The sequence below is a fragment of the Carassius gibelio genome, chromosome A1, assembly GCF_023724105.1.
Source record: "Carassius gibelio isolate Cgi1373 ecotype wild population from Czech Republic chromosome A1, carGib1.2-hapl.c, whole genome shotgun sequence".
Taxonomy (NCBI): Eukaryota; Metazoa; Chordata; class Actinopteri; order Cypriniformes; family Cyprinidae; genus Carassius; species Carassius gibelio.
In genome coordinates, this window is record NC_068371.1 from 34,927,834 (window position 1) to 34,955,787 (window position 27,954).

At 37.8% G+C, this 27,954-nt stretch overlaps 1 protein-coding gene across 1 annotated transcript; it reads right to left on the reverse strand.

Moving 5' to 3' along the window:
- Positions 1-14,242: 14,242 nt before the first annotated feature.
- LOC128018684 (transcription factor Sox-1b-like) lies at positions 14,243-16,101 on the reverse strand. The gene has a single exon (XM_052604374.1). The coding sequence runs from the start codon at positions 15,856-15,858 to the stop codon at positions 14,830-14,832; it is 1,029 nt and encodes a 342-aa protein (XP_052460334.1). The 5' UTR covers positions 15,859-16,101; the 3' UTR covers positions 14,243-14,829.
- Positions 16,102-27,954: the final 11,853 nt, after the last annotated feature.

Here is a 27,954-nt window from a genome sequence, read left to right on the forward strand (position 1 = left end):
CTAAAAGCCAAGCCTGGGGAGCAAGGAGAGGTTAAAAGGTACGAAATGAGCCTCAGCCGAAAAGAGTGAGTGGTTTAGGAAGCTGATTGCTCTGATCTGATTGGGCAGATGGTTGAATTGTGTTATCTCTCATCTCGCTCTACAGTATATGGTTAGATGGAAAGATGAGGTTCAGGTCATTGTCTTTACTTTGAATGTAAGTCATTATGAGTCCATTCAGTTATTTCCTATTGTTATGGAAGTAATTAGCCTCCCTCGGTGTACCTGACCGCTTGCAGCTATAAAGAAAAAATCCATCAATGTCTAAAACTTGCTTTTTTTCAGGTGAAAATTAATGTAGGGAAATTTGAAGACATGCTTTCTTTATTAGGCTAATGAACATTCATGCCTAATAAAAGGACTTTTCAGAAATCAAGTATTTTAAACCGACTGAAATCCTGAACTGAGATTATATTGATCTGCATGTTTGTTCTGACAGTGTATAGTGTAAAATCAGTGTGTTATAGTAGTCATGATTAACATCCACGAAGTTCTTCTTAGTTCCTCTACTTTATCATCTCCATTGGTCAGAGCAAACAACTGATGCATGGTGTTAAGGAAAAGACTGGGAATGTTTGAGTGATTCATTCATTCATTCATTCATTTTTTTAAGAGATGGAGAACAAAAAGCAATTTTCTTGTAATATCAGTACTGCAATACTTTACTCTCAACAGCATTTTTCAAAGGACCTTAAAAAGGATTGTTAAAAAGATGTGCTACACTCAACTTGATTGCATCAGTGTTCTTAAAGTAACTTTGAAAATAAAAAACTAAATTTATTTTTAATGAATTCATTATTTAAATAATATAGTGAAATATTACATTTTAAAATAACTGTTTTCTTTTTGAATATATTTTGATTACAAAGCTGGTTTTTGTTCCATTGTCACGTGATTCTTCAAATATTATTCCAGCATGCCGATTTGCTCAAGAAACATTTATTATTATTATCAACGTTGAAAACATTTTTCAGAAGAACAGCAATTATGTACATTAGAAATTTGGTGCAACATTATACTGTATATGCCTTTTTTGTGACCAATTGTATACATCCTTGCTGAATAGAAGTATTAATAAAAAAAATGAAATAAAAAGACTAACCAAAACCTTTTGAATGCTGTTTTATGCCATACATAAATGAATTCTAATGGCAGTCATCGCTGAAACATAATTTAGAGCCTTATTTTGTTTGTTTCTATCTGTGTGAACTGGATAATTGCATTCTTGATATTCCCTCTTAACCTTTTACATGTATGCATTTAGCACACACTTTTATTCCAAATGACTTACATCGAAGATATGCATTTCATCAGTTCATGCATTCTATGAGAATTGAACCCATAACCTTGGCACTGCTAGCACTATATGCTTCACTATGTGAGCCACAAGAATGATGAACAAAGCATACAGTGTGGTTATAACTTGGTTCAAACTTGTGTGATGGTTGCTAAGCTGAAATCAAGATACACTGGTCACTATTTCACTTAAAACACACATCTCCTCAACAAGCTGCACAAAGTCAAGTGTCATTAATAATTTTTCATATCACAAAGGGTACAGGATACGCTACATTGTGAAGATGGATGGTAAAAAATATCTAAACCTATAGTTAGCTTGCCTAACTGCAACATCAACCATCCCATTTCGGCACAGTGGTTAGATTCCTCCACTCATGCAGTACAGCATGACAGGGTGACAGAGAGGTCAGGGTCGGCTTTAGACAGGATTTTGTATGGAGATGAAGGAGACTGTCTCTCACACAAAAACAAATACTGCTTTCCCTGTAAAACAGTTATATGAAATGGTTTCCCATCCAGCCAAACTTCCTGAATCCTCTTCTATGGAGAGATGCCAAACCACAGAAGTTAGAATAAGGGAAGCAAGAAGAAGAGAAAGAAAGATCTAAAAGAGAAAGATAGAAACAGGTGAGGAGAGACGGTGTGTTTGGGTCATCAAAGCTCACATCGTTTAATACAGTTTTGTAAGCTGTGCGCTATACGTTGATAAGTTGCTGTAGTTGATAAGGTTTATTGTGATGCATTAGAGCTGACCAGTAAATTAATAAGTGGAGAACACCCAACAGGCTGTAAAAGTATTTTCAGTTGTACAGACATTTAAATAAGATATGAATAGCCCATTAAAGTCTGAACATTAAAGTGTCAAGAATAAAGGGTAGAATATGAAATGGTCATATAAAAATAATAGCCGATGTTTGAGAAATCTTCCACCGCCTGAAACACATGTTGATTACCGAGAACAGAGGGCAGCCGCACGCAGAGTTCAATTAGTCAACCAATTAGCGCTGGTCCGAGCGCGGCGGGTGCGCGGCTCTGCGTGACCGACAGGTCTCGCCGAGCAGCCGTTACAACGCTAGCGTCCGTGGCAAGCTTGATTTCTGGGGCCCGGGGGGCAGTCAGGATGTTATTATCGAGGTCTGGAGTCAGCGGCTTAAAGTGGCGACCGTGGTGTAGATTCAAGACGCTCGCTGCGGAGCGGTGCGCGCGACATCAACGCCATGTTGCCATTTATAACGTGCGACAAATGTGGATTGTAGCGCACGCAGGGGTGGGTCCAATGCCGCTTGACTTCAAAGAACAAAAGCACTTGTCAAAATCTGCATTAAAAACACGTCATCTTTGAAAGTGGATTAGCCGTGATCTCTCATAAATTTGAGTTATGTTATTTCTGTAAGATAATAAAATTAGGATTTTAGAAAACCATCATACAGATTTAAATATAAGCCCCCGGATTCACAGACAAGGCTTAAAGCCTAGTCCCCTTGTTTTGTCTCAAGATGTACACAAGGAATGTAATATATATATATATGGCATGGTTAAAAAAAAAAAAAAAAAAATCTTAAATGTCCTAATTGAACTATGGCCTAATACTGGCTTAGTCTAACCCTGTCTGTGAAACCAGGCCAGTGGTTCTTTATTGGCATCTATGGTTTCACGAAGAACCGTTAAAAATCCATAGAGACTTTACATTCCACAAAATGTTCTTTATAGTGGAAAAGAGTTCTTCAGATGTTCTTTTAAATGTTGTAATGTTTCTTTTAAGAACTGTTCACTTTCATTCTTCTATGACATCACTGAGAAACCCCCTGCCACCCAATGAAAGTTTTGGCAGTGATGCAATGAAGGGACTTAAAATAACTTATTTCTTAGCTAGAAGATTTAATAATTCTATTTAATAATTCATAAAAAAGAAACATTGAAAACCTCATACAATATGTATAAATATCTCACATTGAGCTACAGTAAAACACATTCCAAAAAGTCTTGTCTTAAAAGACTTATTTTTTTAAATAAAAATTTAATTTATATTTTCTTTCATTTTGTGACCGTTTTTAATAGATTTATCAACATATTAATAATAAAAAATATATAGTTGCAGGCTATCAGGTGAGTTTTACCTAGTGTTTTAACTACTAAAAACAAACAGTAGCAAAACAAATGCACTTAAATCATGTGCACTACTTTCAGAGTGCACTACTTTTTCTCCAACATGGCAGCTGACTCAATGCGAAAACAAAGGTCAAAACTTTTAGGAAATGTCACTCATTTCGTCTCTTGCCACTTAGTGGCCTGTTTGGCAGGAGGGGGCTTGGCCTGCGCCCGGTCACTGGGGGCAACAGAATAATGAATCACCATTGCAGCTAGGCGCTTCTCTGCCTGAAAGCATGGAGGCAGCCAGAGCAGCACGGCGGGACGCTATTGTGGCTCGGCCTGCACTATAGGCAAACCAAGCAGGCAGGAGGTCTGGAAATAGTTACAGTCAAATAGAGGCATACTGATCAAGAATACAAGAGGTCTGCTCTCCCCACGGGCTCTCCCCGTCCCTCCCTCCCCCTCTGATCAGATAAAACATACTGTAACAGCACTAAGTCTTTGGCAAATTGCAGATTGTCACAAGCTTCAGGGATGATTTAATGCAGTCATCGTATTAAAGCCGAAGCTTGCTGTTACAATGAGGTTGGTGGCTGCTAGTGTATGTGGAAGTATATTAGCATTGCTGTAATAGTGATGACGATAGGGGAGTTAGGTTGTGCCAGCTCAGTGCTCTTTTTGCCCCAGGTGAGGGCAGACTGATCAGATGATTATTTCTGAAGGGATAAACAGCTTCTGAAATAGAGCCCCAGCAATTACCTGAGTTTCAGGTAATCAAGGTAGAGCTGAATAAAGGGCGCAGTCTGCGGTCCTCCACCTTGCCTCGGACTCCATTACCTGTTCTCTTTCAGACAGCATAATAAGAGCAGAGAAACCCTAACCAGACCCTCGGCAGGTAAATCTGGTTGTCTGTCAAGTTCATTGTGTCAAGCAGCACAGATATGGTTCCACTAGTCTGAAACAAGACCCCTGGTTTGGGGTTTAAAGAATCAAAGAGCTTCCAGATTGAGACTTGACCCCAGATATGGGATAAACTGTCACTTGTGTGTGTGTGTGACCTGAACATCCCCGTAAGTGTGTGTATGAGGGTCAGAAGGTCAGTGCCATGCAGAATGTTATTTACATTGTAAATGTATTATGTGCATATACATTAGCGGTTAAAGGGGGGGGGGGGGTGAAATGCTATTTCATGCATACTGAGTTTTTTACACTGTTAAAGAGTTGGATTCCCATGCTAAACATGGACAAAGTTTCAAAAATTAAGTTGTACGTTTGAAGGAGTATTTTAGTTCCAAATATACCTCTTCCGGTTTGTCACAAGTTTCGGAAAGTTTTTTTCGAGTATGGCTCTGTGTGACGTTACATGGAGTGGAATTTCCTTATATGGGTCTTAAGGGCACTTCCCCTCGGAAGAGCACGCGCTCCCGTATAGCAGAGCACTGAGAGCACAACAGGCATTCACTTATCAGAGCGAGAGCGTCGCAAAATGTCACAAAAGAAGTGTGTTTTTGGTTGCCAGGACAAGACAACCCTGCACAGATTACCAAAAAAAAAAAAAACATTAAGGGACCAGTGGATGGAGTTTATTTTTACAGAGCATCAACGGAGTTGTGCAAGTGTTTTTGTTTGTTCCCTGCATTTCGAAGATGTTTGTTTTACAAACAAGGCCCAGTTTGATGCCGGATTTGCACATCGTTTATTTCTTAAGGATAATGCAGTCCCAACGAAAAAGGGTCACAATCGTGTGTTGGAACCGGTGAGTAAAACTGCTTCAAATATCTCTGTGTTGTTAACTTAGCTATCAGCGCGTAAGCACATCAAGTAAACAACATGCGATGTTGTCATCAAACTGCACTTTCCACATACAGCTAAAAAAAAAAAAAAAAAAAAGACGACATAAAGTGGAACTTAGTCATTTTCCAAAACCGCTAAGCAAATATATACATTTTCAGTACATACCACATAGAGACGTAGTTGCTGATGCTGCTCTTGTTAAATTTCAGCCTCTGGATATGATTCTGGATCATAAATAAACGGCTGAATCTGACTGTTAGCCATGGTTTGCTTTGGATGATGGTTTTTCCTCACGGTAATGTCACAGCTTCCAAACGCTCTCAACGCAAAAGCTTATTCGCGCTCGTGATTCTTTAGCTTCGCCCACACGTCACGCCTCCAGCCGGTCGTGTTTTTCCAGGAAAAATCGGTACAGACTATCTTTCTCTTATAAATATAATAAAACTAAAGACTTTATGGAGTTATGAAGGATGCAGTACTACTCTATAGGTACTCAAGATTAACAGGATATTGAGTGAAAATGAGCATTTCACTTCACCCCCCCCCCCGCCCCCCTTTAAAAATTTGGACAAAAGATAGGTGCATTTACAGTAATGAAGTAATACAGTAATATTGTGAAATATTTATATCCAGTCTTCAGTGTCACATTATTTTTCAGAAATCATTCTAATATGCTGATTTGGTGCTCAGTTGGTATCCCTTATTATTGGTGCTCAAATATTAACAATGTTTTTTTTTTTAACATCAATGTTGAAAAATGTTTTTGCTGCTTAAGATTTTTGTGGAAAGGGTGCCACATTCTTTGATGAATAGAAAGTTAAAAAGAAGAGCAATTATATAAAAAAAAAAATCTTAAAACATTGCATGTTGTAAATGCATTTACTGTGACTTTTAATCAATTTATTGTGTCCTTGCTGAATAAAAGTATTATTATCATTATTATTATTATTATGTAGTCTAAACTTTTTAAATTATTACAAATATGTTTCCACAAACATGGAATGTGACACTGAAGACTAGAGTAATATTGGTGAAAATTCATCTTCGCCATCAAATAAATAATTTACATTTCAAAATATATTTGAATTGAAAATTATTATTTTAAATTGTCATAATATTTCATAATATTACTGCTTTCACTGCGTTTTTTAATTAATTAAATAAATGCAGCCTTGGGAAGGATAGGAGACTTCTTTCAATAACATAAAAAAGGTTTATTATTACAAAATTTTGACCATTATTTATGTATGTGTATGTATTTTCTTCTGATGTCTCTTTCAAGGTTGGACAGACTGAAAATGGGATAATTGCCATTAACCTTTATTATTCCTAGGTCATGCAAATAAATTTTTAACACTCTTCCTTTTTGCCTTTTGTTGTTTGCTTTTTTTTTCTACTCTCTTTCTAAAACTCATAGTAAAATCATCAAGCTTCCTTCATCTGCTCCAGTTCTGCCTAATCCCCACCAAGGCAAAAACAACAACATATACGTCACGCATTAGAGGAAGAAATGCATTTAAACCGTCTTATTTCATCAGTTTATTTTACAGTACGATGTTGGTTTATTTAACTGCTGGTGATCTTGAACATTTTTTTTTTTTACTGCTCCACCAGAACATTAGTGAAAGGAAATATAGCGGCATCTAGATTTGACTAGCATGTGTCCTCAGTTGTTCTTTTTTCTTTTAAGCATCTAGATTTGACTAGCATGTGTCCTCAGTTGTTCTTTTTTCTTTTAATTATGCTTAAAGGGTTAGTTCGCCCAAATAGCAAAATTATGTCTTTAATAACTTACCCTCATGTTGTTCCAAACCCGTAAGACCTCCGTTTATCTTTGGAACACAGTTTAAGATATTTTAGGTTTAGTCTGAGAGCTCTCAGTCCCTCCATTGAAGCTGTGTGTATGGTATACTGTCCATGTCCAGAAAGGTAAGAAAAACATCATCAGAGTAGTCCATGTGACATCAGAGAGTCAGTTAGAATATTTTGAAGCAAAATGTATTTTCGATGATTCAAAATATTCTAGGAGATTAATGGTTACAATTTATGTTTAACTCGGTTTCCGAAAATTATAATCCACATGTAAAACTACGTGCAGCACATTTTGCTGAGGACAGCTTCCTCAATCTCAATCAGTTTAATGCTGAATTCGCACAAAGATTATTCTTGAAAGATGGAGCAGTTTCCTCTTTGTCTGGAGAAGGCATTATTTATGGACCACAACCGGTAAGTGTATTTTATTATTTAAGTTTGTCTGTTTAACAGTTTCTGTAACTTATTACACAAAGGGCAACGCTGTTTAGCTTTGTTAACTAGATGTTAGGGCTGTGCAAAAAAATCGAACGCTTCTGTAATTATAAGCACATCTCCAGCACATGCTCCTGCCCACTTGCTTCTCAAAAATAGCCCAATCGCGTTTCCAGGAGGGCAGCGTGCTCTAAGCTGGTGTCGAATCACAACACTGGAACCGCTGGCCCAATCAGAACCCGTTACGTATTTCTGAAAGAGGGACTTTATAAAACAAGGAAGTCATCAGCCCGTTTTTATGACAGAGAAAACAGCGATATACAGCGTTTTTTTTACACGAGAAACATGAACACATGTTATATTGCACACTGTAAACACAATTGAAGCTTCAAAAAAGCACGAAACACTGGACCATTAATACAATTAATTTGTAGATCGAACCAGTTAAATAATTTACTACATATTACTAATTTGGCATGATGCTACTTTTTTTTTCCAAAATATTTTACAATACGCATTATTAGTGCAGAAAGGTAAAAGTTTCTGGATCAACTGGTGGGTTTGAATCTACAGCCATTTAGTTAGAAGCTCAGAACTTAATTAAGACATTAAGCTACATCATGTCAGTTTAGATTCATTTCCCTTTGCACAATACTGGCGGTATGTTTGTGTGTGTGTGTTAAGGAGAATCTCAATAACAAGCATGAGGCTAAGTAAATCCAAGCTGAGGATTTACACACCCATGAGAAATTCAAGAAACATGCAAACTACACCCACACAAATACTCATGGGCATCATGCCCATTGGCCACAGTGGCATATATACCACCCTAAACTCCATTCCAACCTAGAAAGCACCAAATGGCAAAACACAAGGCAGACTTTGACTTCATCTCATGATTAAGAAGTTATTATGTCCTAATGAACTGCCCCATGGGGCAACAGAATGTAATGGCTTTTTTTTTTTTGGTACCATCACCCACTGGCACTTCATGGGAAGCATCACAGAATTACACACTAGGCATCATAAATTGGGCTAATTTACAGCCTTTTATTTTTTGGCAGCGCTTACCAACCAAAGCCAAGAGCCAGAAGAGGTGAGGTTTTACCCACCAGCCAACTGCAAATTGCAGTCAATTGCAAATGGTGGAAGGGTGATAAAGAAATAAAGAGAGAATGCACTTACAGTAAAAGAAATATTAAATAAATTAAAAAATGTTAAAAATAAATAATAATAAAAACTTCAGATTGTCCTTTTGGTCAGCATTAAAGGGAGGCCAACATTCTTTAACTGCATAATTATGTGAACACAGATACTTCATCTTGTACCCAAAGTTAAAAAATATGGAGCTTGACTTAACCACAGACGTTTTTTTCAGGCATTAACCCAAAAACCCCATTTAAAAAAAGAAAAGAAAAATAAGTTAACTTAAGTTAACAGAAATTTGAATAAAAAAAATGTATATAAAAATGTGTCATCCCTGCAGCATTTCACCTATAGGCTACCTTATTTTGCAACATGGAATTAAGCTTTTTTTTCTGTGACTGTTCAATACATTCGATTCATTAGCTGCTACGGTAAACAACTAAAAGAGGAATAAGTACAGTAAACGGTAGAACTATTTACACTACAAAACAAAGTGATTATGATTACGATGATACATTTTAACTTTATGATTACAAATACCGGATTGCAGCCATTCAAGTTACAAATGGCCGTTTCCGCAGAATGTTAACAATAAGGTGGATACTGATAGGTAGAAAGAGTTGAGACAGGGACTGCCTGTTCTGAATCACCATGTGAGCTGACATTTGAAGTATGTATGTTGTGTTCAAAGTTCTGCTTCTAGACTTAAAACCAAACATATAAGTAGCAGACCGGTGCTGTAAAGTAAAACCTGGTTTAAGAAATCGAAGGAAAAAAATCGTAAGTAATTTCAGCACCTGGACAGCTCCGCGCTCGCACCATACTGACCATTGGTCGACGCTGTAAAATTTCGGTTTGCTTTAACTTTCTTAATTTTTCACATTTATGTATAACAGTAGCATTTAAATCTTCCCACATGCTTAAGGTCAACTGTTAGGTTGAGACTTTTTACGCTTCTGCTTGCGAATGCAAAATAGTATCCTGGGTAACTACAGAGATGCAGCTGCGCCAGGAAAGCTGTGAAATCCAAAGAACAATTGAGAGCTCTGTTCGCCATCTTCTCGCCTTCTCAGAGCTATTTGCATAGTTCGTTCTAGTTTACTGGCTGCCATAGACCGTCCGAGAGACCTCCTTTGTCCGTTAATCAGCAAGTGACAGTGGGGTGACAACTCTCAGGTGACTGATTTCAGGTGACTGAACAGGAACGTGATGAAGAAGAGACGTCGAGAGATTCCAATTATTTAGTGATCGCTCTTGGTGTAAATGTACACTAATGAGACTGCTGTATATAACTGTTGATTTTAAAATGTTTAAAATCAGTCGATCTGCTCGCACATAATTGTGGACATAAGTGGCATTCTTAAGCAGCACAACACTGCTGTCAGCCACTGAACAGTGGTTTAGTTGCGAAAAAATTAGCCTGCTATAAAAATGTAGACGTGAGGCACACTATAGACGTGACGTAAGGCTATCACACCCTTGTCTTACGGTTTAAAAACATTTTAAACTAAGAATGTATGAGATAATAAATATCAGTATTTTTTAATTTAGTTATATAAAACACGTTTCAAGTTCTAAAAAGTAATCTTTCTCAGAATTGCCAAACATATTTTTCAAGGTAAAAATAATTTTGAGTCAAAAGTTTCCTTGGGTTACTTATTTGATCTGATCAAAACGGAGCCTATTTTTTCATAAAAAGTACAAAATTGTGACCTTCACACACAGTCATGAAGGCATACAAAATACTTTTTATGATATTTATTTGTTTGTTTGCTTGTTGTCACATATCAAAGAGGCTCCCTGCATGTTGCATATGCCACACAGACAAAAGGTTTTCAAATATTATGTTTAAACAAAAAATATTTTTATTTTAAGAATTTCAGCCTTTTAATGATGCTTTATAATCAACAGTCTTAACTAAACATTCCTAAATCCACATAAAGTTAGAGCAGCTCCAAGGACTGTCAAATCTGCATTTCCCTTTCTCAATTAGGCTATTGCAAGTCTCCCAATAAGAGAGAGAGAGAGAGAAAAGTTTATTTCAGAAATGCAACATATTTTAAAGTTTACACTTAAGCGTCTCAGACAAGGCTACATGATCTCAAAGTCTTATTGGGCGAGGCTGTTTGGGGTGTTTTGAATAACTTTCCGCTATATTCCCGCTTGTTCCAACCAGGAACTTACCCTCTCGTGCACCTGCATCGCCTCTCATTGCCTTCAGGAATTCGCTGATGCTTGTAATCAGCTTTGTAAGGCCAATGAGTGCACGGATGAGCGACACTTCCCAACGGCACAGTGAGTCGCGCAGTCCCGTTGAATGACAGTGAGCGCGGGGCGCCGTTCCAAAGCCGCCACGCTGCCAAATTCCAACAGAGTCTCTCACAATCACTTCGCCGCAGGCGACACTGGTAACAGGGGGAAATAAGAGTGTGTGTATACGGGAAAAAGAGATAACTTGCTAACTACCAATGGCCGACCTTCCCAAATGCGCTGAAATTTAGTCAGACGTAGTAGTCCACTTAATTTCTACGGCACGTTTCTTACGAGCATCGCTGCCTAAGTAGAACGTAAAAACGTACGTTAATTAACCAGTGCCTCGGACCACTCGTAAACCCATTACGTGCTTAAAGGGATCCTTCTTCTTGCGTTCAATTTGTCAGAAACAAAGACACACTTAGCCTAATAAATTTTGCATTTTAAGCCATTGCAAAATGCAATGCCAGTTTACATACGAGTAAGCTATTTAGTTTAACAACCCTTTATTTATATGACAAACGAAGACATAACGTTATGTAGACCGTCTTATTAGGCTAAATTGAGATATAGCCTAAGCCTGTCAAATATCAGATAACAAAGGGCATTTGTGTGAGAGTTGAATGTCATCATCATATTTCTCCCCAGTGTCAGGTTGAGATCTCCAGTTCTTCATGACAGTCACATATTGTATATTTTTTGAGAGCACTTCCAAGTGTACAGTACTTAGGTCTCAAACCGGATTATTTATGAATGCACGAATTCATTTGTGAAAGACAAACGCTTGGATTAATTTACACAGTAAAACGATTATGTTAAAACGCGTAATGTGCAATGCTATCGTATAAAGTAGACGAAAATAATACATATTCTTGTTTCTGGATGTCTAAACATGAGAGAAGAATGTTGAAAGGAAAACTGTCCCCTAAAATGTAGCTAAAATTTTGTGAAGCATGTTAGTAAACAGTTTTCAGGTTTAATTCAGTAAACATTTAACCACGTCTGAAACGACTGTAGCGCATAACGTCTCGTGCCTCTTGGAGGGTTTGTGGATTAGGAAGAAAGACCGCGAGATTGTTAAACATGTCAACGTGTAATTGCACGATAAGGCCCGCGCAAGGAATTTATTGGCCCAGTTGCTGTTTCTATTCCCCGCTAATCTGGCGCCGCACATTCGTCCTCTTGCAATCTGTCTCCGTAATCTTCCGTAGCAGAACGGCAACCAGCTTTTTTTCTGAGGAGGCAAGGAAATATGCATGGGTACGATAAACCTGATGCTAATTAGGAACATTTAGGACAGTGAGTGCAAAGGATCGCCAGTTTTACAAATGACAAAATACAAGCCCATTTTGACAATTTCATTTCGGATCATGGTAGTTTAAATGTGATTTAAAAAAGGGGGGTCTGTCTGGCTATTATAGATGTATTGGTGAGATTTGCAGTAGTATTATTTTTCTTCTGCCAGGAAACGGTGGAGGTGAATAGCTTGAGCTCTGCCAGTCTGCTGGACGGATGCCCACGCAGGGCCCATTCTTTTTGTTTCTGAATGCAAATCCGCGTTTCTATGATGATGATTTGTACAGCAATGTTGTGTATTGCCCTATCACTGTGATTTAAAATAGCATTTTATTAAAAAAAATAAAAATATATATAATATATATATATATATATATATATATATATATATATATATATATATATATATATATATATATATATATATATGGGGGAACATGTGTATAAAAATCATTCATTAGGGTAAAAACAAGGAAAGGTTTTGCACATATGCTAGATGCGGTTCTTAAAAATAACAGTTTCATTATTTGTTCTTAAACTAAACTGTTTTATAAACTTTAGTTTAAAACGTGAGTGAAACTTCGTCGGCATTCTCACGGTCGTCAAGGGGGAAAAAATAGGTTTAGAGACATCCCTGAATCCTGCTACTTGTTGCGGGAAAGCTCGCGCGTCACGTCACTCTTCCGGTATCATTGTAATGAGAATGAAACTTGTCGGTGACCCGGGGGTTCAGCTTTTAGGGTTCTTTAATCCTCCTCTCCCCGGACACAAAACACTCTCTGCCACGCACTCTGAATTCATCTTAATCCCACTGACACCCCACGGAGGATACGAGCAACATTTGCTTGACGGCCCACCATGCAGTAGGTAATTCAATTACAAAAAAAAAAAAAAAAAATGTTTTCAATAGTAAATGAAAATAAGCCAGGAGGCGAAAAAAATAGAATGCTTCTAAAATGCACACCTAAAGTGGAAATAAACTAACATTTTAAATTCCATTCATGGGTTCAGAACGCAATTATTCCATAACCGGTAAATATAGTCATGAGTGGCTCGCGGGTTATACCCAGGCGGATTTAATTGAAGTGGAGCGGATTTAAAGCGTATGTCTGTACAATCCGGGGATCACAGGAAAAAAACAGGGGTAAGTCCATTGAACAATGAATAATGTGGTTCGCTCTCTATTTGCTGTTCTTCGGTTTTCATTGGACATTAGGCCTATTTATTTTGAGAGGTCTTGCACTTTGACCTCCATCATATGCATCAAGACACAGCAACAACGTCACAAAAGGCTTCCTAAATGATGACAAATACAGAAGGGTTCATTACTGCAAAATAGCTTGGTAAACTTTACCGCGATTAAAGCAGCTCATCGGGACTAACAAAAATACTGGCATACAATAAACATTAATTATCCAGCGATCTGAAGTTTCATTTAGACAGACACAACCAAAAGCTTCGAGCCCAAAAAACTAAGTGTCAAAAACTAATTTAAAGAGATGAACACTCAAATCAAGTGACATATTTTAGACATTAGGCTTTCACTTCTTTTTACCTAATCTTCTAATGTAAAATATTTTCCAGAGTAAAGTTAATAGCAATGTAATAGTAGGAACTTCTTTAGAAATAATTACCTGATTTATTATAATAAATATAATTTAGTTGTAACTAGTTTTTTTTTTTTTTTTTTTTTTTTTAACAAATTCAATTTTCAGCAGATCTTACATATAGACCTACATTTCAGTATATAGTGGTTATGCTTTTATATTTTATTTCTGATTGCCTACTTGCTTAAATACGTATGATTATTTATATTTACACCTATATAATTAAAATAATCATCTGCCCCCAATAAAATCCTATTTAAAAACATTGTTCTTACTGTTTTGTCCCAATATTTTTTAACAAAACGCTCAGATTTGATCAAACAGAGAGTGTGACTAAATATGCCCGTTTCGTGGTTTATACAGAAATATGAATGTTATCACATTGGAACATTAACTCTGTTTCCACCAGCTAAATCGCGAGTCCCATGGGATAAAAAATCAAAACAACACAGCAAACTAACTTTCCAGAATCAGAGCAAAAGCAGTGACATTTATTCTTCTCACATCAATGCAAAACGTTTTCCTATTTTTCATGGCAAATCCGAATTATATTTACAGATGTGTATCAATCTTTCTCTGTAATATATTCACAATGTACAAGGAAAAATACAACAAACAAATAAGGAATAGATCGAGTACAGTAACTCACGTATTGACAAATCCGAGTGGAATCGAGAAAAATCTTAGAAAACTTTAAAAACGTAATTTGATTTAATTTTAAACTGCACTCTTTTTCATGTCTTAAACACAGAACCATTTCAATCGCTTTCTCTCTCTCTCTCTCTCTCTCTCTCTCTCTCTCTCTCTCACACACACACACACACACACACACATACAAAAGAAGAATTAATCCCTCGCAAATGTGTAAAGCTCACGCATATTGTGTAATTTCAGACAAATTATTCAGACAACATCCCAAGGGGTGTCCTTCAGTTTAAGTATCATATTTAAATAATATCACCTTCAAATTTACAAGAACAGACATTCTGTACAAAAAAGGTAGTTATGCTCTAAAAGAGGTAAATATTTGGTTATTTGAGTCTGAATGCGAATCTTTTCATATGTGTGTCAGAGGAACGGTTCCGTTTACGCTCGTCGCGGAACTTTGATAGTGCTGCGGTACAGCGTGAAGTCTGCTCTGAACGGACGGGTCCCCTGCCTCCGCCGCCGGTAAATACATGCTTATCATCTCTCGCAAGTCTCCGGGACAAGGGGCTCGAGAGTGAGCTGTAACGGGAGGACTTACGCTGGGCTCCGATTTCACCAGCGAACCCAGCGCGCCGATGGCCCCAGAGGAAGCCATGCTGGAGTTTTGGTGTTGTGTGTAGGATATTCCCCCATAACCTGACGGCGAGGCGCTCATGTAGCTCTGAGAGTTTGAGAGTGGGCTGTACTGGAGAGCCGTCATTTCGTAGCGGTGCATAGGCTGGGGGTTATGAGGATGGTGATGGTGTCCGTGGTGGTGATGCGCTGCGCTGCCCGGATGCTGACTGTAGGCGAGCTGCGCCTCCTGCATCATCGCGGCTGCAGCCGCGGCGGCCGCTACCTGCCCCGAGTACGCCCCGTTGGTCCAGCCGTTCATGTGCGCGTAGCTCGCCGCGGTGTTGACACCGTGACCCACCGGACTGTCTAACCTCTGCCCGACCCCCGGTGCACCCATTCCCATCCCCAGCCCCACGCCGCCTCCGCCACCTGATCCAGCGAGCAGGCCACCTGCCAAAGAGTACTTGTCCTTCTTGAGCAGCGTCTTGGTCTTCCTCCGGGGTCGGTACTTGTAATCCGGGTGCTCCTTCATGTGCATGGCACGCAGTCTTTTCGCCTCGTCAATGAAGGGTCGCTTTTCCGGCTCGGTCATGACTTTCCACTCCGCTCCGAGGCGCTTGCTGATCTCCGAGTTGTGCATCTTTGGGTTCTCCTGAGCCATTTTTCTGCGCTGACCCCGAGACCACACCATAAACGCGTTCATAGGTCTCTTGACACGGTCTTGGTTAACTTTGCTGCCGCCGTTGGGTCCCGTGTGGCCCGTGTTTGTGTTAGTATGGGGTCCCGGGGAATGCAAGTCCGTTTCCATCATCATGCTATACATTCACCTGGCGTTAACTTACTCAGCTCACACACAGAAACATTCACACGTCCCCGTTCCTGGCAGGCACACACGTGTAGAACCTCTTTATAACAAAAGAGGCCACTTGAACAGGAGAGATCGGTACAATCCAGACTTTGCGGCTGCTCGTCTCCCTTTGTTTTATTCTAACTTTTTCTCGGGGTGATTTTCACTTCCAGAGCGGAATTGTCTTTGAGCTACTTTCAGCGGTGGGCTCGAAAAGTTAGTGGAAGAGCGGCCATATGATGCGCGTTGACAGGGAATAAATGAGTGAGGGAGAGCCAATGGCGTTTGAGGACGGGGCAGATTTGCATATGGCTCACGGTCAGGTGACGAGCACGGGGGAGAGAGCGCGCGCTACAGGCGCAGCTGAAAGGTTTTTCTGCGGCGCGCGGAAGGTAAACAGTTGGCTACAAACCACTGCTGACAAATGTTATATGGGGTAAATCATCTCCGAATGATCATTTTCGCTGGAATAAACAATAAATCAGTGATTTGAAACGTCGGAGCCTGGACTTCAAACATGTGAGCAGTGATTTTTATTGTAAATTAGCCCATATGGTTTTCTATCAGGAAAAAAAAATCTCGTTAAGTAAGCTAAACCACAATAATTAAATTGATAAACTTTTTTGTCTTTTTAACCATTATATTCTTTATTTATTAAAAAGTCCAAAACAGGAAATAAATGCCTCAGCAGGCAGACGTGTAAACGTCTTAGGCCTATATATATTTTTTGTATATATAAATTTGTTCTCATTCACATTTTCTCAGTATCTTTTCCAGTATTACAATCATTTCAAGTCCCTTTGAATAAATTGATGCTACAGGTGTTTTCCTGTTGTGACGGTTGCTAAGAAACAGGTGCCTCACACCCTGTGCATGTGCCATATGTGCCCATTCGTCATTAAGTGCAAAAGTGGGGAACAGCTAAAAATGGTTGGTATGCGAAAAAATAAATTAATTAAATTCTTTACATAGTGTATTTTCCATTGGTATCGGAAACGTTGGCTTAGTGCAACATCACAACAACTATGAAGTCGGAATTCATCCCAACGAATTAAATAGGTAATAACTGCACTATTCACCAATTAAAACATATCAAGTAATCCTCTATTCGACATCACGGGAAAACAAGGTGACGAGATCGTCCACATGTAGAAAGTCAATTTTATATAAGCATAATACGCACTTAAATGTTCACTGCCCTTGTTTTGACTTTACTGTCATTAATTTTGTCAACAAAAGGTGCAGATAAAAAGGCGAAATATAGTTACATCTTTATCTTCATTGATTTACAGACTGTGATCGCCGTCTACTGGACGCACACATACGAAACCCCCCAACAAGTTCCCTTTGCTTTGTACTACTTTTATAGTTTAATCACACATTTACATGTGCGAGTGTACATAGACAATCTCTATACAATAGTTTTGGAAAATCCAAGGATCACAGAAAAACTTGGAATAAGTTGTGAGGTTCTCCAAAAATCAATAAATAAAGGACCAACTGCGTTCCTACCCAGAGAGAGAGAGAGATCAATTACAGAACAATAAAATGTAGACGTATATATTATTAATAAAAAAGAAAATGTGGTAATGTAAATGTGAAAAAAATAACATTATGATTTTTTATTTGTATTATTATTTTACAACAGTTAATTATCATTTAATATTGATAATGCACATCAGAGGTCCTGTTACACGTGTAATGATTTATTTAGGATCAAGTTTGAGAACAACTGATATAAAGAACACAATAAAGTGCCATGAAACAGAAAACCTATGAAAAATAAAACTATAATTGAAATCACACTATAGGTTTAGTGAACTGCAAGTTGTCTCTACCCTGATCTGAGCTTCACAGCACTGAAATAATGTGTTTTGGTCTGTGCTCCAAAAGCTCAGTAAGTGGCAGTCCTCCGTTATGTCCCGAGTGCAAAGTGAATTAGAGAGTCTCTTGAACTTGTGAGAGCGAGCAGGGTTTAAAAATGGTCAACATCTGTCAGGTGCGCCTGCTCTTGCTCTCCACCGCATTTTAAACATAATTGGACGGAAGGGAGGGGAAACTCGAGCAAGGGCTGCATGGGGGAGAAAGGGCTCTCTCATGCACATATTTCCAGCTTCATTTTAAGATTTCAGACTTATTTCCGTATAATTTACACATTGACACTGACACTCTGAGTGGAATAGGAGGGTAGGTTTATGCTCAGGAGAAGAAACAAATTTGCACATCTATGACCTTCACCGAATCAACAATGTGACATCCATTTTTACCCAATATCTCAATATAGTCTCAGTTTACGCAGGTTGTCCAGAACATTTCCTAAATAAAACAGGCACTATCCTAGTACAAAGCTACTGGGGTCCATAATAAAGCATAGAGGAAGGCAAATACACTTATAAGATTGGATCACATCAGTGCTAGTGGGTAATTATGTGTTTTCAGCAATAGTGCATGAGCTCAGATGTATGTCTTGAGAGATGGGTTTCATATTTTTATATGCTGTGAGATGCTCCTCTATGCTGCTTTAATGTTCTCAACAGTGCACCAGGTATAATGATTCATGCTCACAGCTTTTATTTTACTGAGCTTAAAGTGTGATTTCCATGATTCTTTTTTGGTTATTAGTTTCTTTGCCCATACCCCCCCCCCCCCCCTTCCCTTTATTTATTTTTTGGTTTTTCTTTTTATATAAGTGGCCCTCAATCTTGATCCTAAATAAATCATTAAACAATTAACAGGGCCTCTGATGTGTGTTATCATTTTAATCTGCTTTATACTGTTCTAAAGATCTCATTGATTTACATTACAATCTATCAGAATCTGATTGTACTCTTAGGCATTATTAATATCAGAAAATGCTTCAAATTGCTTATTTTGCATATTCTCACTGATACAAAAAAAAAATATATATATATATTATTTTTATATTATTATTTAATATGTCAGGGTTAAATTAATATTATGAATAACTAAATATGACTTGTTCAGATCATTCAGTGGAATAAAAAATATATATATTTTAAGAATGTTTTTGTCCATAAAATGACAGTCAGTCAACCCTGAACCCACTGACTTTGATTTTATAGACTAACTGACTAACTATATCATGTAATAAGTTAGATATTTTTCAAAATTTCTACTTTTGTGTCCCTCAGAGTAAAGAAAAGCCATACATATACTAATAAACAAATCAACACACACACACACACACACACACAGGCTTGTTTTTGTGAAAAGTGAGGACATCCCATAAGCGTAATGGTTTTTATACTGTACAAAATGTATATTCTATTGTTCTACATCAACCCTACACCTAACCCTAACCCTCACATGAAACTGTGCATTTTTACTTTCTCAAAAAAAAAAAAAAAATTCTGTATGATTTATAAGCTTTTTGCAAAATGGGGACCTCTCCTTGTAATACCTGTGTCATACCTATGTCATTATACAGAGTTGTGTCCTAATATGTCACAAAAACAAGAGCTCACACACACACACACACACACACAATGTTGCTTACTGACTGGCCTTGAGACCAAATTAGCAGCTCATCAGAAGATCAAAGTTTGTGCACACACACACACACAGACTATGATCACTGTGTGGTTTTCTGCCTGCATGCGCACATCTCCCTGCTGTTAGCACAGGAATCTCTAAGCCCACAGTCATCTCCCACCACAGCCAGCTTCACAGGATCAGCTGAAGCTTCTAGAAACAACATGTTAGTGCACAATGGGGGCTAATGGTATCAAAGGCATTCTTTTTACAGCAGATGGCTTGCTTAAGCTACCCGTCACAACTGCTGTCAGCTCTACTGTATGGGCGGAAGGTAAAATCCCAATGCCTCAACTATAGTTAATAATTCTCCACATGGTGTCTGGTACACACCATGGTATAGCTGCATGAAGGCTTCAAGGATCTTTCAAAACCATAAAGAATAAAACATAAGATGATGTTCAGTGGCCTCTATTAGAATATAATGTGTAGACATGGAAAGAATGGGTTCATACTCAGTAGCAGCACTCCACTGAATCCTGGCTGTGTTGTCTGAAGAAAAAGTCAGTTGAGTTTTAAGACCGATCTGGTAAAAGGAATCATTCTGTATGTTGAATGTGATAAATGGAGCATTAAAGGTATAGTTCACCCCCCAAAAATGAAAATTTGCTGAATCAAAGCGATGTAGATGAGTTTTTTTCTTCATATAAGCATTTTTGGAGAAAATAAGTATTACATCACTTGCTCACCAATGGATCCACTGTGCCGTCAGAATGAGCAGTGGTTTTAAGTTAAAAATGTCTTAATGATGGACTGGTTTCCTACAAACACACAGCTTTTCATTTCACAAGATGTTAATTGAAGGACTGAAGTCCTGCATGTGGATTTTTTTAGTTTGTGGATTATTGTGGTGTTTTTATCAGCTGTTTGGACTCTCTGACGGCACCCATTCACTGCAGAGGATCCACTGATGAGCAAGTGATGTAATGCTAAAGTTCTCCAAATTTGTTTCTACATGCATAAAAACAATAAAAGAGAAGTCCATGGCTTATGCATTATATTCCAGGTCTTCTGAGGCCATGTAATAACCACTTTATGAAAACTTACGTCTTGGGTTATGCTATACATTGTGCTATAAATGACTCCTTTTGTGCTCCACCAAAGAAAGAAAATTAAATGGGTTTAAAACAAATGAGTGTGAATAAATGATCGGTTTCTGGGAGAACTAGTCAGCTGACTTTTCAAATATGCATTTGGTGTGGATAATGAAAGGTAATAATGACTGGTTGCTAATTTTAGAACCAACAGAAAGCACACGAATACAAGAACACTACACAGGTATTTCCATGTCTATTTAAAATAACTTTTTGTACTAGCTACAGCGTGTTAACAGTTATGAACCGTTCCATTCTTCTCCATTCACCACTTTTATGGACACCCAATGAGCATACAGTATTTGAGCAGATTTCACTCAGGTTACTGTGTTAATGTCTGTGCTTTCCTGTATTCAACAATGTCTTGCACCCAATGATGCTCAGGCCTCACATGGATTATTAGAGGGTTCTGATGGTGTCATTCCATTGGGTGTTTTGACAAAGCACAAGTGTCTTCAGGGGTTTTGTGGCTCACATAATAAAATAAAGAAAAGGCTTTTTGCTCTGCACAGTGGTTGCCATGCACCAGTAAAGAGAAAGAAAGGTATCTCTGGTTAACCACTTTGCAGCTGGGCCTTGTTAGTTGATGGTTGTTGCCACTTCTGGGGCTCCATAGGTGGATAATAATGAAATAAGGACATGAAGGTGAGTAAGAAAAGGTCTGGACTGGATTTAAACGATTCATCTGCATTTCGCCAGAAACTGAAACAACTCCACTCTAAATAAAAGTCTGTAAAAAATTAGGCCTAATGTACTGTGCTAATATATAAGGAATTGTCAGTATTGATTTTTCACTGATATTAGTGCACTGTGTTGTGCTTAAGGGTTAAATGCATGTAAACTTAACAAATAATGTCCTGTCAGAAAATTATAACCACTTTCCATTTTTCTACAGATTTCTTTCTTGCTGTGGTCTGAATATATTCGTATTTGAAATGTATCTGGAGGTGAGAAGTAGCAGTGTTTCTTCAGCAGCAAACATCAAAGATGCCTCAGATCAATACCCCACTTCTCACAGCCTTACTGTGTTATTACCCATAATCCCTCTGTAATCCATGTACAAGGGTCACCCATCCTTGTCCAAATAGCTACAATCTCATTACACCTCAAATAAAACTTTCCTATTTATCTACAGATTTCAAATGAAACTAATAAGGCTCTAATATACCCCTCTTACCCCCTCCTTCTCCCTCCTCTCTCTCTGCCATTCCAAAACCCTAATTATATTTCTCCCTATCTGAAAGCAATCAGTGATTGTGTGTGCCACGGTACGAAACGTGATGACAATACCAGCCAATGGCGCAAGTGCCAGTGCAGCTGGACTAATTCAATTAAATGTGATGCTGCCCTGCCACTGCGCTGCTCAGTAGGAGAGAAATATGCCAGAGCAATAATGAGTACTGAGGTCGAGCAGGGAGGAGGGAGATATTATACTGAGACCGGACACTTGCAGTGATGGGTAAAGTACTTCAGTAATATGCATATATAGTTATGATGTTGTTTTTTCAGAAATATATGGAAATTATTTGCTGCATCATATGTACTCTCTGTGTATGTGTGTGTGTGTGTAGAGAGAGAGAGAGAGAGAGATTTCCTGTCATATTCTAATTCCCATTAATCTTAGTGGTGACACTTATTGTATTCTTATTACTATAAAAGAGTAACTTTTTATTTCAATTAGCAAAAGTTAATATTATTTCAACAAATACTACAATGATATTTTGTTGCTTTACGGTTTAATAAAAATATATACTGTTCAAAAGTAGGATTTTAATTTTTTAACTTTTAAAAATGTTCTTTCTTTTAGAAATTAATTCATTTATTCAGTAAGAACACATTACATTTATAAAACGTGAGAGCAAATATATATTCTATTCATCAAAAAAGCATCATTGTAAAGATATTAAGCGGCATGACTGTTTTCAACATTGATATCAATTATAAATGTTTTTGAGCAGCAAATCTGCATATTATGATGATTTCTGAAGGATCACGAGACATTGAAGACTGTAATGATGCTGAAAATTCAGCTTTGCATCACCGGAATAAATTGCACTATACATTATATTTAAATTATTTAAAATGGTAATATTTCACAATATTATTTTTTTTTCACATCAATGCAGCCTTGATGAACATTATAGACTTGCAAAACCCCAAACAGTTGTGTATATCTATTATTATTATTATTATTATTATTATCGTTATTATATTTGGTAGATGGATTTTTTCGTCATGTGCTTAAGTGTCAAGAAAATAACACCATAATGCAAAAATCTTATAATTTCATATTCATAATATATAATTTAAGTCTTTACCAACACCACCCTATAAATTCAATGCTCTCTAAAAATAAACATAATGCATATAGAATTCATTAGACAAAATTAAAGCCCAAAAAAATTACAAATCAAAGGGAAGGTTTTTTGAGAGACCCCTGCTGAGAAGAATAAACAGCTGACTATTAAACTATCGAGAAACGCAGGGGGCAGCGGAATTTACTAAACGTAAAACTGCTAATCTTGTTTAACCCTGCCCTGTAAGCCCTACAAATCGGACATGACATGCTAACAACACTCATAAACAATCCTTAGCCTCAAATGTCAGACCTCAGAGGGAGTCCCGGACCTCAGCTCTCTCTCTCTCTTTCTCTCTCTCTCTCTCCTGCTCATTCTCTGTAACTTTCAAGCATTTTGTACATTTGCCAAAGTCTCCCTTGCTCAAATCCTCACCTCTACATGTCACTTCTCCCTACACCTCAAGCACGTCCTTTCATGGGCCACATCAGTAGGCCAACCTCCCTCTCTTTCCTTCTCCACCGGCTGAAGAGGAACTTTTACTGGACCTCTTTCCTTTCTCTTTTGGCAGAAATGGCAGGGAGAAGACAACTAGACCCCCTATCTGATGCTAGTTTGTGCCCTGATCGGATCCCAGCAGGGCTAAGTGTGAGCCGCTCAGCGGGACGGCCCCTCTTCAAACTCTCCACCTCTTCCTTTTCCTCTTTTAGTCTTCAGACATTGTAGACGAGGTCATCTCTCCTGGTTCATGCAGGCTGATTCCCAACAGTGCTCAAAGCCGATCTCTCACTACCTGGCCTTTCCTTCCTTTTGTTTTGTCTCTCTCAGGCTGTCCATAAGTCCCTTTAGTCTTTCTTTATCTTTTCCTATCTCTCTCTTCATAAATGATTTCCTATGCTAGCACAATTAGGTGTAGAATCAGATGTAGAAAACAATAAGCAGACATTAACAATCTACTTGCATTTTAATAAAAAAATAGCTTTAAATCACACTTAAAACTATAAATAATAATCCAATCTAATCACAGAAAATAACTGGCATAAAAATTATCATAAGTACTGAACCTTTTGAATGCGCTCTTAAAAATAAAGGTTCTTCACTGTTTTTTTAAGATTCGATGAAGAAACTTTTCAGTTCCACAAAAGGTACAAAAAGCTGTCACTGGGTCAGTACCTTTTCAGAAGGAACTCTTTGTACACTTGAGGTACTAATATGCACCCTCAGTGGCCAGTTTTGTACCTTTTTTTCCTGTAAGTTTATGTTTTATTTTTTTTTATGTTCACTGAAAGTGAACCAAAAATGGTTCTTCTATGGCACCACTGTGAAAATCCCATTTGGGAACCTTTTACTTCCAAGAGTGTACACAGCCACAACTAAAACCACAGTATATCTCTGTACATGACATCAAAAAGCATTTTTAGCCCCACTTACACCTGTTGCTTCTACATTTGTATTCAAAAAAGGGAAACCATTAAAGTATGCAGAGAAAAGAAACTGTATCATTACAGCTTCTTAAAATAAAAACACATGCATCCTAAAGACTGAAATCTCAACAAAAAGCGAAAAAAAATTCTAGCACATATCTCACCAAAATCAACACCAAAGCATAAACATTTCCTGTATCTTGTAACATTTGCATAAAACTGAGTCTGACACTGAGTAACTCGCTCTCTTCGTCATGGCTGCCGTGCACTTTTCTCCTGACATTTCTCCATGCTTCTTAGAAGCCAGTTCACAATTAACCTAACCCCAGACGAGGTCGTCAGATAAACCCCTTTTCTCCCCCTGCAACTGCCCCAGCATCCCACGACCCACCTTTGGGGAAAAAAAATCCATACCCCGTACCTGCTGCCCTTTTGAGGAGGGGGGCTGGAGGAAGGAGAGAGCTCCTTTGTCCTTCTCCCCATCTCCACTGGAGACAGAGGGGTGGGTGGGGAACCTTCGATGCCCCCCATCCACTCCTCATCCTCCGCTCCGTCTCAAACCATATCGTTCGTTCAGCCTGAAGAACCATGAGCGAGATGGAGTAAAGCCCAGCGAGGTGCGCTCTCTCCCAGCATGCACGCCTGCCTCGGTCCTACCGTAGCTAACTAGGCTGGTTCAGTCCGGGCCCCAGCCTCTTATGGCAGTGGAGTGGTTTATTTAATTTGCCGCTATAATGGAGAACTCTGAATGAGCCGCTGGGGAAAAACAGCGAGAGAGAAGAGAGAATGCGGGGCGGGCGCGAAGCAAAAGAAAAAAAGAAAGAAAGAGAGCTAGACGAGTGAAAGAAAAGAGAGAGTGAGAAAACAAAAGCTTAAAGCTACCACTATTTTGATTCACCCATCCCCTTTTTAAAAAATTACTTCCAAAGTGTGATATCTATTGTACGGGGAATAATGCAGAACAATGCAAGCGGGGGTCTTGGCAATATTCAAAGGGGCTTATTCAGAGCAGGGCCGGTGGCTGGCTGTACATTCAGGCCCAGAACACTCCCATACAAGCTCGTTCGGCGGGCACTATAGCGTTCATTGTGAGGGCAGTGTAAACAAAAAGGCGCCCCAGAGCACGGTGGGATGTGGGAAAAAGAGAGCAGCTTTATTCCCCAGAGGTCCTGCATTATTATGGGGTTAGAACGTGTTGGTTTTGTCTGGTGTAGGTCTGACCCCTTGCAGTCACAGCGGCATCGTACTGCAAGAGTATTTAGGGAAAACTTTCAGAGGGTTTGTGGTTGGTTTGGGCAACAAAACTCCACATCCCAACTGTGTATGTTTACATCTGAGCAGATATTTGGGTTTTTGCTAAACTTGTATAGGAAAACTGGAAAATGACCTGGTAAGAGTTAGGTTCCATTTGTCAACATTAACATAAACTAACAATGAAAAGTAGTTATTAATAATAATATGAAGTATTAATTTAGCTAATTAACAATTAAGTATTTTCAAAATACACATTTAAAGAGACGGTTCACCCAAAAAATGAAAATTCTGTCATCATCTACTCTCCCTCGAAATTTCTGTCTTCTGCTGAACACTGAAAAATGTTGATAACCAAACAGATGACGGTAGCCATATGGACTAAATACTATGCTCATAAGTCAATGGCTACCATCAACTGTTTGGTTACCACATTCTTCAAAATATCTTTCATGTTAAAAAGAAACTCATAAAGGTTTAAAACAATTTGCAGGGAGAGTAAATAACAACGATTATTTTTGGATTAACTTTAAGTGTTTATTTTATTGCACGTTATTTATTTGCGTTTGTATGGCCGTTTTCTCTGAAGATTTTTCCACATGCTGAAATCTCTACTTCAGTAGCAACAATGTCAGCAAAATGAAACAAGAACTTTGAACCCGGTCTTATCCGATGTCCACATTTCTGTGCTGGAATGTATGCACTTTTAATTACATAATGCCTAATATGCATAATCAAACATAACATTTCAGGAAAACTTTTAATACAAAAATACATATTCAGCTATTGTGTCTTGCCTTAAACAAATGCATTGCTCATTGTTATTTAGTGCATTAATTAACAATAACTAATGGGACTTTATCATAAAGTTTTACCAACCTAAATCAAATGCAGAGGAATGACCAAAGTTCGAAGGAAGATTTATAATTGTAACAGTCAGACTGTTGCTTTTTTGTACAGCCTGAAAGGCTTGAGCTCTGATTGCAGCCTGTTTCTACAGATAGACTCTTCTCCCATTCACGTGGACTGACACACACGGCTCTCTGAGACCTCGCTTTCATTCATACGACTCCACCTGGGAGACAAGCTTGGTGTTTACACAAGATTATATTCCCCATGCTCAACACACATACAAACACACATAAACGGCAGCCAATGCAAGGTCTAAACAAACAGCCCCTATGCACATAGAGAAGCAGACATATCATTATGCCACATAATGGAGATGGGCCTTGAATATCAGAAGCCTTTCTGTCTGGGATGTCAATCAAAACACTTTACACAAGAGCCAAATGTTTACATGCTTCTGTTAAGCTTCTGTTAAGATAGAGATATTATTATACATAAAGATATATTTATAAGTATATATATATATATATATATATATATATATATATTATATATATACACTGAACAAAATTATAAATGCAACACTTTTGTTTTAGCCCCCATTTTTCATGCGCTCAATTCAAAGATCTAAGACTTTTTCTATGTACACAAAAGGCCTATTTCTCTCAAATATTGTTCACAAATCTGTCCAAATCTGTGTTAGCGAGCACTTCTACTTTGCCGAGAAAATCCATCCACCTTACAGGTGTGGCATATCAAGATGCTGATTGCTTAAACAGTATAATTATTGCACAGGTGTGCCTTACACAGGCCACAATAAAAGGCCAACGACAACGAACACAAGTGCATTTTATTGATGGCATTTTTATACACAGAGATACCGTGTATAAAATTAGAGAGGAAAGTTTATGGAATTTCATGGACATTTTTTTTATGCTAAAAATTATCACTTTAATCTTCTCAAATGCCAATTTGGTGTTCAAGAAACATTTCGTATTATTATCAATGTTAAAAATAGCTATTGCTGCTGAAACTGTGATACACTACCGTTCAAGAGATTGTATAGGGTTTTTTTTTTTTTTTTTTAAATGTACAACAAAAATGTTTGAAAACTTTTATTCAACAAGGAAGCAGAAGCAGTAAATTGATCAAATGTGACAATAAATATCAGTAAATATTCATAATATTACAAAAGATTTCAAATAAATATATTTAAATAAAAATTTATCAGAATCCTGAAAAAAAAAAAAAAAAAATTCCACAAAACTATAGTTTTTTTTGTAAACAACAACTGTTTACAAAATTCATAATAATCTGTTTTTATGTTACGTGAGCAGCAAATCAGCATGTTAAAATTATTTCTGAAGGAGTAATGTTGCTGAAAATTCAGCTTTGCCATCACAGGAATACATACAAATTTGAAATATATAATATATTAATATATATTCAAATAGAAAAACGAAAAATTTATGTTATTAAATAAGTGCAGCCTTGGTGATCAAAATTAATATTCGAAAATCTTATATACCACAAACTTTTGAATGGTAGTGTATACACTAACTGAAAAAAAAATATAATAATAATAAAAACATTTGACCAGAGAGC

Coding starts and splice junctions, on each gene's coding strand:
- LOC128018684 (XM_052604374.1), bottom strand. CDS start 15,858: ATGTATAGCATGATGATGGAAACGGACTTGCATTCCCCGGGACCCCAT.